The sequence below is a fragment of the Schistocerca americana genome, chromosome 6 (assembly GCF_021461395.2).
Source record: "Schistocerca americana isolate TAMUIC-IGC-003095 chromosome 6, iqSchAmer2.1, whole genome shotgun sequence".
In the NCBI taxonomy this organism is placed as follows: domain Eukaryota; kingdom Metazoa; phylum Arthropoda; class Insecta; order Orthoptera; family Acrididae; genus Schistocerca; species Schistocerca americana.
In genome coordinates, this window is record NC_060124.1 from 231,861,869 (window position 1) to 231,880,126 (window position 18,258).

The window sequence follows — 18,258 nt, forward strand, 5'->3', positions numbered from 1 at the left end:
TACAACTTACTGACTATGTATTCATTGTATGTCCTTAAGACTATTATGTTTGTAAAAAGAGATTGATAAACTGAGTGTAATGAGTAGAGGCATTCATAATTACAATACATGAGCCTGATGTGATTATCAGAGAGTACTAATAACTTTGAAGCTGGCAGGCAGTTCTATAATAGGTTGCCAAATAATGTAAAAGCAATTCCATGGAAATCTTTTTAAAGGCAAATTGAAATATCTGTTAACTGAAAGCTGTTTATACTCACTCAAATATTTCTGAGCTCCACTGTCAACAATTCTAGTTTTGTATACCTCAGTCTACTAATGAGACAATGGAAAATCCAGGATGGAATGTAACAGCATTAAGAAAATGAAAGCTGCTACTCACCATATAGCGGAGATGCTGAGTTGCAGATTGGAAAAGCAAAAAGACTGTCACAAATAAAGCTTTTTGCCACTAAGGCTTATTAATGATGGTAAATGTTTACATAATGTGCTACATGTATATATTCATTATATGTATGGCATGATATTTTTGTAAATGTACAAAAACTGACAATGTCCAAGACTGTAAAGTTATTACAGCTAAATAAAGATTTATTATTATTATTATTATTATTATTATTACCTTTCCTTTCTCAGACGTTATGTCTGGTTGAAAATGGAAAGTGATGTGGACCTTGATCAAGCGTGACTTCCTTTTAACTGTATGGTATATGTTACATTGCATTTAGGAACTTTCGGGTAATTGAACATGTTCAATAATTACAGATTTCTGTAGTTGTATATATACATTTGGCTGTAGCTGTAATGTGTTGATGTACTGGTGGATATTGTGTGGTATGACTCCTGTAGTTGATAGTATAATTGGTATAATGTCAACTTTATCTTGATGCCACATGTCCTTGACTTCCTCAGCCAATTTTTTCTCCTGTTATCTTCTGTATATTTGTTGTATTGGGTATGCATATTTTGATTAGTTGTGTTAATTTCTTCTTTTTATTGGTGAGTATGATGTCAGGTTTGTTATGTGGTGTTGTTTTATCTGTTATAATGGTTCTGTTCCAGTATAATTTGTATTCATCATTCTCCAGTACATTTTGTGGTGCATACTTGTATGTGGGAACATGTTGTTTTATTAGTTTATGTTGTACGGCAAGTTGTTGATGTATTATTTTTGCTACATTGTCATGTCTTCCGGTGTATTCTGTATCTGCTAGTATTGTACATCCGCTTGTGATGTGATCTACTGTTTCTATTTGTTGTTTGCAAAGTCTGCATTTATCTGTTGTGGTATTGGGATCTTTAATAATATACTTGCTGTAATATCTGGTGTTTATTGTTTGATCCTGTATTGCAATCATGAATCCTTCCATCTCACTGTATAAATTGCCTTTTCTTAGCCATGTGTTGGATGCGTCTTGATCAATGTGTGGCTGCGTTAGATGATATGGGTGCTTGCCATGTAGTGTTTTCTTTTTCCAATTTACTTTCTTCATATCTGTTGATGTTATGTGATCTAAAGGGTTGTAGAAGTGGTTAAGAAATTGCAATGGTGTAGCCGATGTATTTATATGAGTGATTGCTTTGTGTATTTTGCTAGTTTCTGCTCATTCTATAAAGAATTTTCTTAAATTGTCTACCTGCCCATAATGTAGGTTTTTTATGTTAATAAATCCCCTTCCTCCTTCCTTTTTGCTTAATGTGAATCTTTCTGTTGCTGAATGTATGTGATGTATTCTATATTTGTGGCATTGTGATCGTGTAAGTGTATTGAGTGCTTCTAGGTCTGTGTTACTCCATTTCACTACTCCAAATGAGTAGGTCAATATTGGTATAGCATAAGTATTTATAGCTTTTGTCTTGTTTCTTGCTGTCAATTCTGTTTTCAGTATTTTTGTTAGTCTCTGTCTATATGTTTCTTTTATTTCTTCTTTAATATTTGTATTACCTATTCTAATTTTTTTGTCTGTATCCTAGATATTTATAGGCATCTGTTTTTTCCATCGCTTCTATGCAGTCGCTGTGGTTATCCAATACGTGATTTTCTTGTTTAGTGTGTTTTCCCTTGACTATGCTATTTTTCTTACATTTGTCTGTTCCAAAATCCATATTTATATCATTGCTGAATACTGCTGTTATCTTTAGTAATTGGTTGAGTTGTTGATTTGTTGCTGCCAGTAGTTTTAGATCATCCATGTATAGCAAATGTGTGATTTTGTGTTGGTATGTTCCAGTAGTATTATATCCATAATTTGTATTATTTAGCATGTTGGATAGTGGGTTCAGGGCAAGGCAGAACCAGAAAGGACTTAATGAGTCTCCTTGGTATATTCCACACTTAATCTGTATTGGCTGTGATGTGATATTATTTGAATTTGTTTGGATATTAAGTGTGGTTTTCCAATTTTTCATTACTATGCTTAGGAACTGTATCAATTTAGGATCTACTTTGTATATTTCCAATATTTGTAGTAATCATGAGTGGGGTACACCATCAAAAGCTTTTTGGTAATCAATGTATGTGTAGTGTAGCGACCTTTTTTTAGTTTTAGCTGGATATATCACCTCATCTATTATCAGTTGCTCTTTACATCCTCGTGCTCCTTTGCAGCAGCCTTTTTGTTCTTCATTTATAATTTTGTTCTGTGTTGTATGTGTCATTAATTTCTGTGTAATGACTGAAGTTAATATTTTGTATATTGTTGGTAGGCATGATATGGGGCGATATTTTGCTAGGTTTGCTGTGACTGCTTGATCTTTAGGTTTCAGATAAGTTATTCCTTGTGGAAGTGTATCAGGGACTGTGTATGGGTCTTCAATGTAACTTTTAAATAATTTAGTTAGATGTGAATGTGTTGAGGTGAACTTCTTTAGCCAGAAATTTGCTATTTTATCTTTTCCAGGGGCTTTCCAATTGTGCGTAGAATTAATTGCTCGGGTGACTTCATGTTGCAAAATTATCACTTCAGGCATTTGTGGTATCATCTTGTATGTGTCTGTTTCTGCTTGTATCCACTGTGCATGTCTGTTATGTTGTACCGGATTTGACCATATGTTGCTCCAGAAGTGTTCCATGTCTGTTGTGTTTGGTGGATTGTCTATTTTAATGTGTGTGTTATCTATTGTCTGGCAAAATTTCTTTTGGTTTGAGTTGAATGTTTGGTTTTGTTTCCTACTAAGTCGTTTGGCCAATGCTTGTAATTTCTGCTTCTTTTCATCTAATTGCTGTATCGCTTCTTGTTGTGAGAATTTACCTAACCTTTTTCGTTTTTTGTCTGATATTTCATTTCTTATAAATTGCGTTAGCTGTCCAATGTCTTTTCTCAGTTTTTCTATTCTGATCTGTAGCCTGTGTTGCCATGCTGGTTTTGTGGGTTTCTTCTGTGTGTTGGTTGGTTCTGATCTCTGCCTAGTGTGTATATTTAGTGTAGTGAGTGCTCCTATATAAATTATTATTATTATTATTATTATTATTCAGTGGTAGTAAAAAAGTCTGTCAAAAACCGTCTGAAAGGAAAGTAGCATGGAATCAGTCTGGTTACCAGTATAAGTGGTTTTGGAACTCTTCCTACAGATGAGATTTTTGGTCTCCATAAATTTCTGAACATGCAGGTATAAGAGATGTTCCAAAATTCTACAATAGACAGATGTCTTGGACTTTTCAGTAAAAAACTGAAATGTTATATTGTGATTTCCATATTTTATTCTCTATAATAATGCTTCAGGTATGTGTCATTAACTTTCAGTACTTTTTCTGTATATTCAAAAATCTTTGATAAAGCATGTCCCTCCTACTACTAAGTAAGTTTCAGATTTCAAGCCTTATTTCTTCTCACCTATTTTAAACATTTAACCCAGAAAGGATATTTACCCACCCCCACCCCAACAAGTTTGAGCTAAATTATCTCTGATAAAAATAATATTGCTGGTGACTTTTTATTAGTCTTTAGTTACATTTAGTAACAAATTTTGATAATGTGATGTCTAAAAACTGAAAAATATAATATATTTAAATTTCAGTTATTCCATGAGGCTTCAATAATTGGCTTATTAGAAACAATTCTGTATCACACAGACAGCTGTGTGGCTTTAGAAGACAGCTGCATTGATTTAATTGATTACTGCATATGTTCAATTGTGTGCCTCAACACTGTAAAGGATTTTTTCCCACCTGCCAGAGAAATACTAACAAAAAGTAATGCAGAGGAATTAAAAACACAAAAGAAAGAACTAGCATTTGAGATAGGATTACGATGTATTTCCATACTTCGATACATAATTGAAAATCTAGACAGGTACGTAAATGTACATATTGTTAGTCAGCTGATTCGGTATTAATTAATGAAATGTCAAATATCTAACACTGTAAAACAACATTATTTTTTATTGTAAGTAACACAGCCAGATGTACTGCGCACCATATCATAGCATGGGAACAATCATTTATAGGCTTGAGAACTATAAATTGCATATCTAAATTTTTTAATTTCAAATAAAGAACGTGGAGTGTGCAGTTTTTCCCATCTGTGATTCATATTTCAAGGCTAATACGAAATGTGTAATTTATCGGTACGTTTTTTAATATAAGACCAGACGGGTATGCATTTGTGTAGCCCTGCGGTGTCCTTAAATTTGTATATGACTTTTTGTAGGTTTTATATATGACCAGACAGATGTGTATTTGTGTAACTTGGCAGTCCCAGAAAATTTGCATTTCTTTTCGGTATGTTTTATATGTAACCAGGCAGATGTGTATTTGATATGACTGGAAAAATCTGCACTCATATGCAAGGTGTGTTTTATTGGTATTTTTATATATGACCAGATGGGTATGCACTGTATAACCCTGCAATGTTCTTAAAATTTGTATATACTCTCGGTAGATTTTATATATCATCAGACTGATGTGCTGTGTATAACCCTGCAGATCCCATAAAATATCTATGTATGATCGTATCTTATTATGTACAGGACCAGACAGATGTACATTTTTGTAACTCCGCAGCTCTCATTAAATGTGCATTTGCTTTTCGATATGTCGTATATGTGACCAGGCAGATGTGCAATTGTGTAGGTCTGCAGCTTTCATAAGTTTCATATATGTTTACGTGATACAGTAATCTCTAGAATTATGTACAAGCCCTAATGATGTAGTGTTACCACACACGCAGAGCCTGTTATGACGCAAGCTGTGATATTCATTGGTGCCTCTTCTGCTAGCGCCATCTCGCGATGCGGCCTGTAGTGTAAGAAGAGAGCCGGAGTTGTGGTAGTACCTAGCTTGCGCTTGTATGTGTTGGAGAGACTTAACATTTATAATGTCATCTCTCTTGGACGCCTATGTGCTACTTATGACAATTTTGTAAGGCCTACGTGTTATAGGCAACTATTAATATCATCATTGTTTGCCTTGATGTTATAACCTGTATGTGTCCTAAGGTATGTAACATAAATTTATATGTATACATGTTATATAAGTGGAATCTGAGCCCACTTTTATAGTGTATTCTGTCCTCCCTAGATCCGATGATGGCGGCTTTAGTTTTGCCGAAACCGGTAATCATGGAATAAAAAGAATTCCTGCGATCTCGGCTACCAGTTTATTGTTTTACAAGCCACAATGTTCTCAGAGAATGCTCGTCCTCACAGATTGGACACATAAAAGGTTAAAATGACATTAGTAAACTGGAAGAGCAACCAAGGAAAGGTCCCAGAGTTAGTATTGCTTATTGAAGGTTATAATGCCCTGATAGTTGGTTGAAACTAGAAGTGAATAACAATGAAACCCCAAGTTCAGATTGGAATATTTATTGTAAGCATAGGTTAGCCACCAATGGTGACAGCTATTTATTGCAGTAAATGACATGTTGTGGCCCATCGATGGTCAAACCCAGGACTACAGTTTGCACAGCTGAAGCCGTATTTCGTCAGGAGGCCAAGCAAGTTCAATAGCATCAAGGGGTAGTGCAGAGTGATACAGCAGTATACGGAAGCGTTTCTTTATTCACATAATTTACAGTACTTCGATGGGTGCAGCGTAGTGTCAGCGTGCCACCCGCAGTGTTGTCCCATGAGTCCAGCCGGCTCAGCAACTCCTGGTATGCCGATGATGCTGCTCTGTCATCAAGGCCACGCTCTGCCCAGTCACCGCCTGCCGAGGCGTCGCGTCTCGTGCCGTGTAGCTGCCCACGATTCTGGAGACTGTTACATTCCCTTGTCCCCACCACCCTCCACCCTGTCTTGCCTGCTCCTGTCTGACCATGGAATGAAGGTGGTTGTACTGGTCACCCGTGGCCCTCAGTCGCTGCTGCTCCCAGGACAGGACCGGACTCGAACCTGTGCCCTCCTGGATGCGGTGCCGCAACTTGCTGCTAGTGGTGCTTGCCGGATGGCAACACCTTCCGCCGTCTACAGTACTGCCGTGCCTCCCACAGCGCATGCCTCGCCTGGACCCCAGTACGCCAGGTGGGAAGCAAACATGGCCCGTCCTGGATGCCACTGCCGACTGCTGTCACTGCCCTCCTTCAGGTAGACTGTGCAATCTCCAAGTACCCGGCTGCCATTCCATCCCACCCCGGTGTTGTGTCCCCGGAAGCGGAATACAGCCCAAACAAGTACATAGAAGCAAAGTACATATTTACTCAGAATATTTACAACATTGCTGCCAGACTGGCCACTATAAGCATAGACCAGCACAGGTCTGACTTGACTCTCGACTGACCTGGCACACCTCTCAAGCTAAAAGTGCCTGACTATTTATACTGCTTTTCTCCTCACTTCTGGTGTAGTGTCAGAGAGAGACAGAAACTATGGCAGGGGTAAATTCCCATACGTCAGCTACTTACACATCACCACTCCCGGCTCTGGCCTACTGCCTCACCTCATACATCTCAATAACTTAAAACAACACTGCAGTTCCCTGCCTCACTGTTGCTGCACTCCAAACACATTGTACATGCAATACACCACTGCAGCTCCACGCCATGTTTACTCTGCCTGCCTACTGGCTGCCGACGGCCATAGTCTTCATCTCCCAACTGCGCCTTTACTGAATTTTAACAAAATTCCCCTTTCCTATGACTAAGACTAATAATAGCGCAGCAGACATCATAATATCTAGTGATGTTATCGTGGATCCTGATTGTAAATTACTTTGATTTAAAAATTATCATCATTAAGGGAAGAAAAAACTAACATTTCAAAGCAATTTATAACATTCCAAAATTTGTGCAAAATCTGAGGAATTTGAAGCTGCCCAAGCAAAATTATGGAGTTTCTCTAAATATTTTCCTCTTCTTCAGCTTGCATCAACTACATGAGACTCACACCAGAACTGTTACTGAGCAGACTCCACCTATTGCTATCATCACACACAATACAAGGCATCATATTCACACTACTGCCGAACCTCTGAATGCCTTCAAAGCTCGCAGACTAATGCCGGACAAGTATGCTGCAGCCAAGAAAGAATTTGATGATTTATTGCCCACAGATGTAATTCACTATTCTGACAGTTCTGGGACATTGCCTATACACCTCGTAACAAAGAAAGACAGATTAGGGAGACCGTGTAGTGACCAACACCTAATAACCAAGATTTCACCAATTTTAGCAGGTGTGAATATTCAGTCTAATTTATTTAAGATGGCATGCCCTGTGGAACTCATGGACTTAAAACTGCTGCCAACGCTCCCTTTAAGCTGTTTAAATTTTATATATGCCATTTGGTGTCAAGAACACAGTTCAAACATGGCAGTGGTTTGTGAGCTAGGTGCCACACTGTCTGTCTTTCTGTTTTTGTATATTTTTGAAGACGTCCTTAGGAAATGAAAATTATTTGCAGTCAGTTTTTGGAGTAACAATTTATGATTAATAAGGGCAAATGCATGTTCCAACAGAGGAAGGTAGCATACCTAGGACATTCAGAAAATGCCATTTTCTGGAAATGGTAAATTTTTATACGCACCATCTACATCATGCTGCAGCCAAACAAGTGACTTTCACCAACACACTATCTGGACCAAATTCAAATGGATGAAGCCCGCTTACTTGGACCATAGAGTTGCAACAACTTATGACAAAGTAAGAGCAAAATTAAGTAACACCATCCTGTCAGTGCCCCCTGTCCATTCTGCAACTCTTGCCATTGTGGTGGATGGTAATCAAGTAGTAATTGACCCAGTGCTTCATCAACAAATCCAGGATCTGTGGCAGCTGCTTAGATTCTTCTCCCAGCAGTTGACATCCTTACAAATTAAGTGGGGTGCTTACAACAGGAAAATATTAGCCATGTATGGGGTTATCAAGTACTTTAGTTTGTACATGGACGCATAACTATTCACAGTGTTTACTGACCATAAACCTATTTCATTTGAATTTACAATGCCATCTGAATCCTTTTGACCTAAGGCTGTTCTAACAACTGGATTTTATCTGCCAATTTACAACAGACATTTGCCACATAAGGGAGCAGCAATGTGGTGGCAAATTATTTCTCTCGAATCAGTGCTGTATCTGCAGACATAACCTACAAACTGCTGGCAATAGCATAGGTGATTGTAACATGACATACAGTAGAGAGCTTAGAGGTGATTGGTTTTAGTTGTGCATGGCAGTTGGTTTATGCATACCATAGTACAGGTGCCAGCTAGTGTGGCAGTGACACTTCACTGGGCGCACGGTAGTCCCCATGAGGCACTGAGTGCATGCAGACCTGTCAAAATATGCAAGGGCCCAGACTTTGTCGCATCTGCTCTGGCAGCATGCACAAAGCCTTGTATATGTATGCGGACTTGTGGCGTAAATCATATTACAGAAAAGTATGATGCATGAACCTCTAGTGCAGAGGGAGACTATTCAGCTGGTATACAGATCGACTGTGCAAGTGATACATGTAATTGGCTATAGAGCTGATAAGGTATCTGTAACAGATTATCTTTCTCAGGTAGTCACACCTAGTGATTACGTGGCTGGCGACCACGGGGCTTCCACTTACTTATGCCAGGCTCTTCACTTTTATCTTTCCTATCTGGCCACCCCCGGACAGCTCTTGTTCTCTTCCAACCCTGACGCTATTAGGTTTTGAAGGCTAGGGGTCTTTCATTTTCCAACCTATACTTCTCATGCAGCGTCTGACCTGGAGTGGGCGGCTGCAAAAGGCGTCTGTATACCATGTTAGGGGCGGCCTCCAGAACTGCGGAAGCCAACGGAATACCACCGTAGATTATCTTCCCTGCATAATGCCGTCTCCATTTTATGCACGAAAATGGCTTCCTCTCATGTTAAATCAGTGTCCGGAGGTAAAATAGTCCCCCATTTGGATCTCCGGGGGGGGGGGGGGGGGGCAACTTGAAAGGAGGCAAAAAATCAAAATGAGAATTGGTACCTGGAATGTTAGAACTCTGTTACAAGCAAGAAAACTAGAAAACCTTAAAAGAGAGATGGAAAAGAAGCATATGGACCTCATAGGAGTTTCTGAGGTAAGATGGAATGGACATGGAGAGTTGTAGTCAGATGAATATGTGTTGTACTACCTAGGAGGAGAAGTAAAATGAATGAATGGAGTAGGAATGATTATGACAAAGGAATTGGCTAAATGTGTGGAATATGTAGACTATGCAAATGACCAGGTTATTGGTGTAAGGCTGAAAGGAGCACAAAAAGATTTACTGATTGTCCAGGTGTATATCCCAACTTCAGAACATGATGACCAAATTGTAGAGGAAACGTACAATGTAATTGAGAGAATAATGGACGAAAATAAAAAATGCTGCAAAATAGTAATGGGAGACTGGAACGCCATTATGGGAAAAGGGAAAGAGGGAAACATAATAGGCAATCATGGTCTTGGAAAGAGAAATGATAGCGGTGAATGGCTAATTGACTTCTGCAGGGAAAGGCAGCTGATAGCGGCAAACACATGGTACAAGAACCACAAGAGGAGGCTCTACACTTGGAAATCACCAGGGGATAAATACAGAAACCAAATAGATTTTATACTGGTAGAAGAAAGATACAGGAATGGAATCAAGAAGGTGCACACATTACCAGGTGCAGATATTAATAGTGACCACAACTTACTTACGACAGAAATAGAAATAAGAATGAAAAATCTGAAGATGGTGATCATGCTGAAGAAGAAGATGGATCTAGAGAAGATAAGATCCAACAAAGAACAAATTACAGAAATGCTGTCTCGGGAGTTTCTAAACACATTACGAGAACCATGGTGAAGAAGTGGGATCTAGAGAAGATAAGATCCAACAAAGAACAAATTACAGAAATGCTGTCTCGGGAGTTTCTAAACACATTACGAGAACCATGGTGAAGAAGTGGGATCTAGAGAAGATAAGATCCAACAAAGAACAAATTACAGAAATGCTGTCTCGGGAGTTTCTAAACACATTACGAGACACAGAACCACCTGATAATGCCAACGAGTACTGGAATATGCTGAAAGAATGAATCATTAAAGCAGGACAGCAAAATATAGGATATGTGAAAGCGAGAAGGTAAAAAAAAAAAAAACTATGGGTCACACTGTTATAACCTTTAATCACTAATAAAGTGCGTGGAGATACAAAAGTAGAAACACTCGCGGTTTACATGTTACTAACTCCGTATCTGTCACTCGACTGCCGGGCCGTGACATGCGGCCGGCGCCGTTCATAACCAGGTGGCGCTCCCGCGCTCGGCCGAGCTGCGGAGCGCCTCTATCGCCGTGTTCGCGTACTAACATAGCGGCACTTTTGGATGTCGTGGCACTGTCACAACACTTTTCCCCCCTTGAAAAAAAAACGCTCACTTTCGTGGAGACACGGACAGTGCGGAGACATCCATGGCCTCTTGGGAGGTCCCGAGAAGATCCCGCGGAGAAACACGAGAGTATGGTCGAAAATGTCCAGGACGGAAGCTGGCGCGTGGAACGTGCCTCCTGGACGAGATGATGGGTGAAAACTCCGGAGCAGCATCCATAGGTGTCGTGGACCTGGGGGTGTGCTCCAGCGAGATGGGTCCCGGAGAAGGCGGCGTCGCGACTGGGGCCGGTTCCGGCGTACTCGGAAGCGGTAGCGACGGCGGCGGCAGCAACACGCCCGGAAGATCGGCAGCAGCGACAGGACTGGCTTCTCGGGCTGGTGGAGACGAAAGAGGGGGCGGTGGTACCGGCGCGGCCACCACTCGTGGGCGCATCTGGTCGTAATGGCGAACAACCATGCCGTCGTCCGTACGTATTTCACAAAGCCGGCGGCCGCGAAGAGCCTGGACCACCCCTGGAATCCATTTAGGGCGAGATCCATACCCCCGTGCCCACACGTCGGCGCCCACCGGGTATTTTCCCGCACTAGGGGACACAGTACAAGGCCTGACAGGGTGAAGCAGATGCAGTAGGGTGCGCGGTTGGCGGCCATGCAAGAGTTCAGCAGGGCTGCGATCACCCAGAGGCGTGAAGCGATAAGAACTCAGAAATTGCAACAGAGCGTCATCTGTGGAAAAATCACTAAGGAATTTTTTCATTTGGCTTTTGAAAGTGTGGACAAGGCGCTCGACCTCCCCATTCGAATGCGGATGGAAGGGCGGTGCTGTAACATGATGAATCCCTTGTCCAGTACAAAAATCACGGAAGGCCTGCGAAGAGAACTGAGGGCCATTGTCCGTGACAATCGTGGATGGAAGACCTTCTAGCGCAAAGATTTTTGACAAAGCCAGCGTCGTGGCCGCAGTGGTGGGCGACGGACAGCGAACAACAAACGGAAACTTCGAGAAGGCGTCAATCAACAGTAGCCAATAAGTGCCGAGGAAGGGGCCGGCAAAGTCAGCGTGCACCCGTTCCCACGGCTGCGCCGGATCAGGCCACGGAGAGGGCAGAGTACGAGGCGCAGCCAGTTGTTGAACACACTGATCACACGCAGCGACCATGTGGGCGATGTCCGAATCGATACCGGGCCAATAAACGTGCCTGCGGGCCAAGGACTTAGTCCGAGAAATTCCCCAATGGCCCTCATGCAATAGTTTGAGAACAGCTTTGCGAAGAGAGGCGGGCACCACAACCCGTGGAGATGCGCCATCCGTGGCCAGAAGAACAACACCCTCACGAACAGACAGACGAAGGCGCAAGGCATGGTAGTTGCGAAGGGGATCCGACGCCCGGCCCTTGGTCCTGTCCGGCCAACCCCGCTGAACAAAACCAATCACCTGACGCAGGACCGGATCCCGCGCAGTAGCCGACGCGACCTGCGAACCTGTAAGTGGAAAACCCTCGACCGCACGACGTTCTTCCTCATCAATGTGGAAACAGAGGAGTTCATCGCGATCGAAAACCGGGTCGGGGCCCATCGGCAAACGCGACAACGCGTCAGCGTTGGCGTGCTGGGCCGTGGGGCGATAGTGAATCTCATAGTGAAAACGAGACAAGTATAAGGCCCAACGTTGCAGGCGGTGAGCTGCCTTATCCGGAAGCGACGCCGAGGGGCTGAACAGAGAGACCAGCGGCTTGTGGTCGGTGATGAGGTGAAACTTAGAACCATACAAAAAAACGCTGAACTTTTTCAGAGCATAAATGATAGCGAGCGCCTCCTTTTCTATTTGAGAGTAACGCCGTTGGGCATCGTTGAGGGTCTTGGAAGCGTAGGCGATGGGTCGTTCCGACCCATCCTCATACCGATGGGTGAGAACAGCCCCTAGGCCATACTGTGACGCGTCAGTCGCCAGAACCAAGTGCTGACCCGGACGGAATGTGGCAAGACAAGGCGCCGACTGCAAATGAGCCTTCAGGCGGACAAAAGCCTGCTCACACTCGGTGGACCAACAGGAAGGAACGTTTTTGCGTAACAGCTGATGCAGAGGATGAGCCACCGCCGCCGCGGAGGGAATGAATTTGTGATAATAAGCAACCTTGCCTAGAAACGCCTGAAGTTCTTTGACCGTAGACGGCCGGGGTAGAGCGGTAATGGCCGCAACGTGCTGTCGTAGAGGGCGTATACCCTCACGGGACAAGTGGAAACCAAGATACACAATGGAGGGTTGGAAGAACTGAGACTTGTCCAGATTGCACTTCAACCCTGCTGAATGCAGAACCCGAAACAGTGAACGCAAATTGCGAAGGTGCTCCTCAGTGGAGGCCCCCGTGACAACAATGTCATCCAGGTAGTTGATGCAGCCGGGAACGGAAGCCGTGAGCTGTTCCAAAAACCGCTGAAAAATGGCCGGCGCGCTAGCGACGCCAAATGGTAACCGCTGGTACTGATACAACCCACAAGGAGTGTTGATGACGAGAAATTCCTTGGAAGATGCATCCAACGGCAACTGATGGTACGCCTCCGATAAGTCAAGTTTGGAAAAGAATTGGCCCCCAGCGAGCTTGGTAAATAACTCCTCAGGACGGGGAAGAGGATAAGTGTCAATGAGGCTCTGAGCGTTGACAGTGGCTTTAAAATCACCACACAATCACAGACTCCCGTTTGGTTTAGAAACCACCACGATGGGCGATGCCCATTCGCTGGAGGTAACAGGAAGGAGAATCCCCGAAGCCGTTAACCTGTCTATCTCAGCTTTGACAGGCGCACGCAACGCCATCGGAATAGGGCGTGCCCGGAAAAACTTAGGGCGAGCCGTAGGTTTAAGAGTAATGTGGGCTTCAAAATCCTTGGCACGACCCAGACCAGCAGAGAACACGGACGAGAATTCAGAACACAAGCCATCCAGCTGGGGATACGGAATGTCCTCAGATATGAGGTGCACATCATCATCAATGGAAAACCCGAACAATTGGAAAGCATCATAACCGAACAGGTTTTCAGTGCCCGCATGATCCACCACATAAAACGTGAGGGGCCTAACAACAGACTTGTAGGCAGTGGAAGCATCAAACTGGCCAACGATAGGAATTTTCTACTTATTATAAGTTCGTAGATTACGCGTAACAGGAGACAAGGGAGGGGAGCCCAACTCCAAATACATACGAGAATTAATGAGAGTTACTGCAGAGCCAGTGTCCACTTGCATGCGAATGTCTTTATCCAGAACACGAACAGTAACAAACAACTTATTCGTTTGAGAAAGCACACAGTTAACATCCATGTCCGATGCCTCGTCCTCGTCGACAGGAACTTTAGGGGACTGACACACAGAAGCAATGTGGCCTTTTTTCCTACAGGAATTACACGTGGCCCAACGTTTTGGACACGCGTCTCTGTCATGCTGCACGAAACAACGTGGACAAGAAGGAAGGGCGGAACGAACCTGCTTCTGTGGTTGCTGTTTTCGCTGCGAGCGTGGCGGCCCAATGCGACGTTGTTGATGCGAGTGAACCGCCGCCACATCATCGTTTCCCTGTGAAACAGGCAAATTGTCCGCGTCGAAAGTAGTCTGGACAGCGCCTACATCACACCACGCGTCTATTTGCGCACCAGCAGCGTGAGACACTTCAAACGATTGAGCGATGCCGAGAACTTCCGACAACGACGGGTTTGGCAATTGTAAGGCACGTTGCCGAACTTCTTTATCAGGAGCAAGCCGTAAAATAGCGTCCCGAACCATTGAATCAGCGTAAGACTCATGGTGAGTGTCCGTGACAAACTGACATTTCCGACTCAGACCGTGTAGTTCCGCCGCCCAAGCCCGGTAAGATTGATGGGGCTGTTTACGACACCGGTAAAAAGCCACGCGGGCGGCAACGACATGGGTGTTTTTTCAGTAATAGTTAGACAATAAGTCACACATTTCTTGGAAGGACAGAGAGGCAGGTTCCCGCAGAGGGGCTAACTGAGATAGCAGCTGATAGATCCGTGGGGAAATCCAAGATAGAAATAACGACTTACACATAGGAGCGTCGACAACGCCGAAAGCCAAGAAGTGTTGCCGCAAACGCTTCTCATAATCCTCCCAGTCTTCAGCGGCCTCGTCATAAGGAGGGAACGGAGGCGGAGAAGAGGAAGACAGACGATGAGTAAGCGACGTCGACAACGCCTGAATAGCAGCCGTCAGCTGTGTTTGTTGTTCAATAAGCGCTTGCATAAGCTGTTCCATGTCTGCCCCGACACGAACACACAAGTCCACAACGCAGGGGAAAAAAAAATATCCGACCTCGTCGCCAAAAAGTGTTATAACCTTTAATCACTAATAAAGTGCGTGGAGATACAAAAGTAGAAACACTCGCGGTTTACATGTTACTAACTCCGTATCTGTCACTCGACTGCCGGGCCGTGACATGCGGCCGGCGCCGTTCATAACCAGGTGGCGCTCCCGCGCTCGGCCGAGCTGCGGAGCGCCTCTATCGCCGTGTTCGCGTACTAACGTAGCGGCACTTTTGGATGTCGTGGCACTGTCACAACACACACAAGAAATGATTTCCAAGATGGAGGAGAGAAGAAAATTGAAAAACAAGAGCACTGAAGATGCAAGAAAGATGCAAGAAGGTTAAACAATGAACTGCAAAGAAAAACAGAAGGGAAGATACGACTTACTATGCAACAGAGTAAAGACTATGACATAGGAACAAAACAGAGCAGGAAGCGCTACTATGGAAATTTTGAGTAAAGACGAAGAGGTAGTGTACAAAGATCATGATGATGTCCTCCAGAGATGGGAAGAATATCTAAAAGAGCTATATGACACAAATAGCAAACCAGAAACTCTGGAACTTGAATCACACAACAGTGTATGTGATGATGAGAAAGGACCAACCATCATAATGGGAGAAGTAAAGTCTGCCATAGCTGCAACGAAAAATGGCAAAGCGGTAGGTACAGATATGATACCGGGAGAAATATTAAAATGCTTGAACCAAGATGGAATAAGAGAAATATAGAGGTTATGTAAGAAAACATATGACAGTGGTGAATGGCCTGAGGACTTTCTGACAACAGTAATGATTCCATTACCGAAAAAACAACGCACCAAGTAATGCAGTGAGCACAGGACAATCAGCCTCATTTCACATGCAGCCAAAGTGATGTTAAGAATAATAAAAGACTTGAAAAAGTAATGGAGGAGAATCTTGGCGAGGAGCAGTTTGCTTTAGCCGGAATACGGGCACCAGAGATGCAATAGAGCTCCTACGAATCTTGAGAGAAAGGTTTATTGAAAAAGGAAGATATATATGTGCTTTATCAATCTAGAAAAGGTATTTGACAATGTGGTTTTGGGACAAGCTGGCAACTATAATGAGGGAAAAGAGAGTGGACTGGAAAATTCGAAGACTTGTAAACTCATTATATCTTAATCAAAAAGTTTCAATTAAAGTGAGAGGAGAAAGTACAAACTGGATCAGACTAGGAAAAGGAGTAAGACAAGGATGCTGTCTATCACCTACTCTTTTCAACCTCTACTCGGAAAATATGATTGACCAATGCTCATTAGATGACAAAGGTGTAGAAATTGGAGGAAGAAGAGTAGCGTGTTTGAGGTTTGCTGATGACATGGTCCTTCTAGCCACAGGGGAAAAAGAATTACAGGATTTGGTGGACACCATTTAAAGTAACGGAAAAAAATATGGAATGAAAATTAACACAAATAAAACAAAAGTATTGGCACTAGGAGGGAATAAGGAAATAAAAATTATGCTGAATGGAGAAATACTAGAACAGGTGCAAAATTTTAAGTATCTAGGAAGCAGGATAGACACCGACTGGAAGTGCACCACAGAAATTAAAACACGGATATCAATGGCAAAAGAGGTGTTTTATAAGAAAATGAGAATTTTCTGCAGTGGTCTGGACAGAGAACTCAGGAAAAGACTCATAAAATGTCTTGTATGGAGTGTTCTTCTATATGGCGCTGAAACATGGACTATGAGGAAGAAAGACAGAGAAAGGCTGGAGGCTTTTGAGATCTGGACATGGCGGAGGATGGAAAGAATAAGTTGGATGGACAGAGTAAAAAATGAAGAGGTACTGAGAAGAGTGGGAGAGAAAAGACAGTTACTAGATGTAATAAAGAGAAGAAAAAGAAATTGGATTGGGCATATATTAAGAAAGAATGATGGATTTATAAAAACAGTTTTAGAAGGTTATGTAGAAGGGAAAAGGAAGCGAGGAAGGAAGAAATTCCAGATACTGGATGACAGATGGGCGGTACAACATACAGCAGCCTTAAGAAGGAAGCAATGGATCACAGAAAATGGAGTTGCAAAGGACCTGCTAATATGGCAGATAACTGATGATGATGATTATCACTAAATATTTAATAGCAACTGTCTCTTCATAATAATGTGCTTGTAGATATGCATCAAATGAGATGTCTACATGCTTAATTACATTCTTAATTAAGTACTGAGAGGCAGTTTAATCAGGCACCCAATTAAAATCAGTTTACTTAAAGAACCAATACAGATACATGATGAGCATGGCAGTATCTGTTGGCAAATGAACACATGCTTCACATAGAACTTTTAGGATATATGTGTAATCTCTTATTTTAATAATCTAATCTGGATTGTCCATGTAATTTAAATGTCATTACATTTAGATTGCAGCAGTGGCTAGAGCAGGTAATTTTCTGCAAGATAGACATGCAATGCATGTGTGTACTGTAATTATTCAAGACACAGTGAGGAAACCCTTAAAATTGATCGCTGCCATTGAACTGTGTAATCACTCAGATTGGTGTGTGAACTACTTAAAAATTATTGAGTGTAATATGTCATTTTTATCAGGTTGTCAACATGCTTTTAATGATTTATCTAGCTTTAAGATTGGATTGTTGTGTAAAAAGATGTAATTCAGATTTCCAGTTTTTCTGGCACATTAAGGGACACAAATTCTTGGAATTTCCAGGAGTAGGGGAAAGGCAGCAACCATCTTGCCTCTTCCACAGTAGGTCAGATACAGTTGAATGTGCAGAATAGCTACTCTGGGCAGTGACTTAGCCGCATGTGTTTATGAACTTACAAATTTTTGGGACTGCAGTTGCAATACTTAGAATTATTTTGCACATTGATTCAGTGGGGACTCTGAAAATTTCAGTGGTCAACACTTAGAATTATTTTATGTGTGGTCCTGAAGAATTTGTGATTTTCATGTGTTGAGCCAATTCGGACTTGAAGAGTAACCTTGTAAGAAGTTGGACTTTTAACTCATATTGCTTTGTGGGGGACTCTGATCATTTTTAGCAGCAGTCAACACCCAGAATTATATTATTGAGAGCATGATGGACTTGCATTTACCATGATTAGTTTTGATCTCAATACGGAACATTTTTGCACTTTGAAACATGCAATGTTACTGGATATTTTAAATTTCATAAGGAGTTTTCTGACCGCTATGT

General features: G+C 42.4%; 1 protein-coding gene across 1 annotated transcript in view; it reads left to right on the forward strand.

The window, feature by feature from the left end:
* LOC124619819 (zinc finger MYND domain-containing protein 10) overlaps nucleotides 1–18,258 on the forward strand; it is a 96,320-nt gene that overhangs the window by 30,778 nt on the left and 47,284 nt on the right. The window contains exon 4 of the mRNA XM_047146420.1: nucleotides 4,018–4,292. Within this exon, the coding sequence (XP_047002376.1) occupies nucleotides 4,018–4,292 (275 nt within the window). The remainder of the gene's footprint in view (nucleotides 1–4,017; nucleotides 4,293–18,258) is intronic.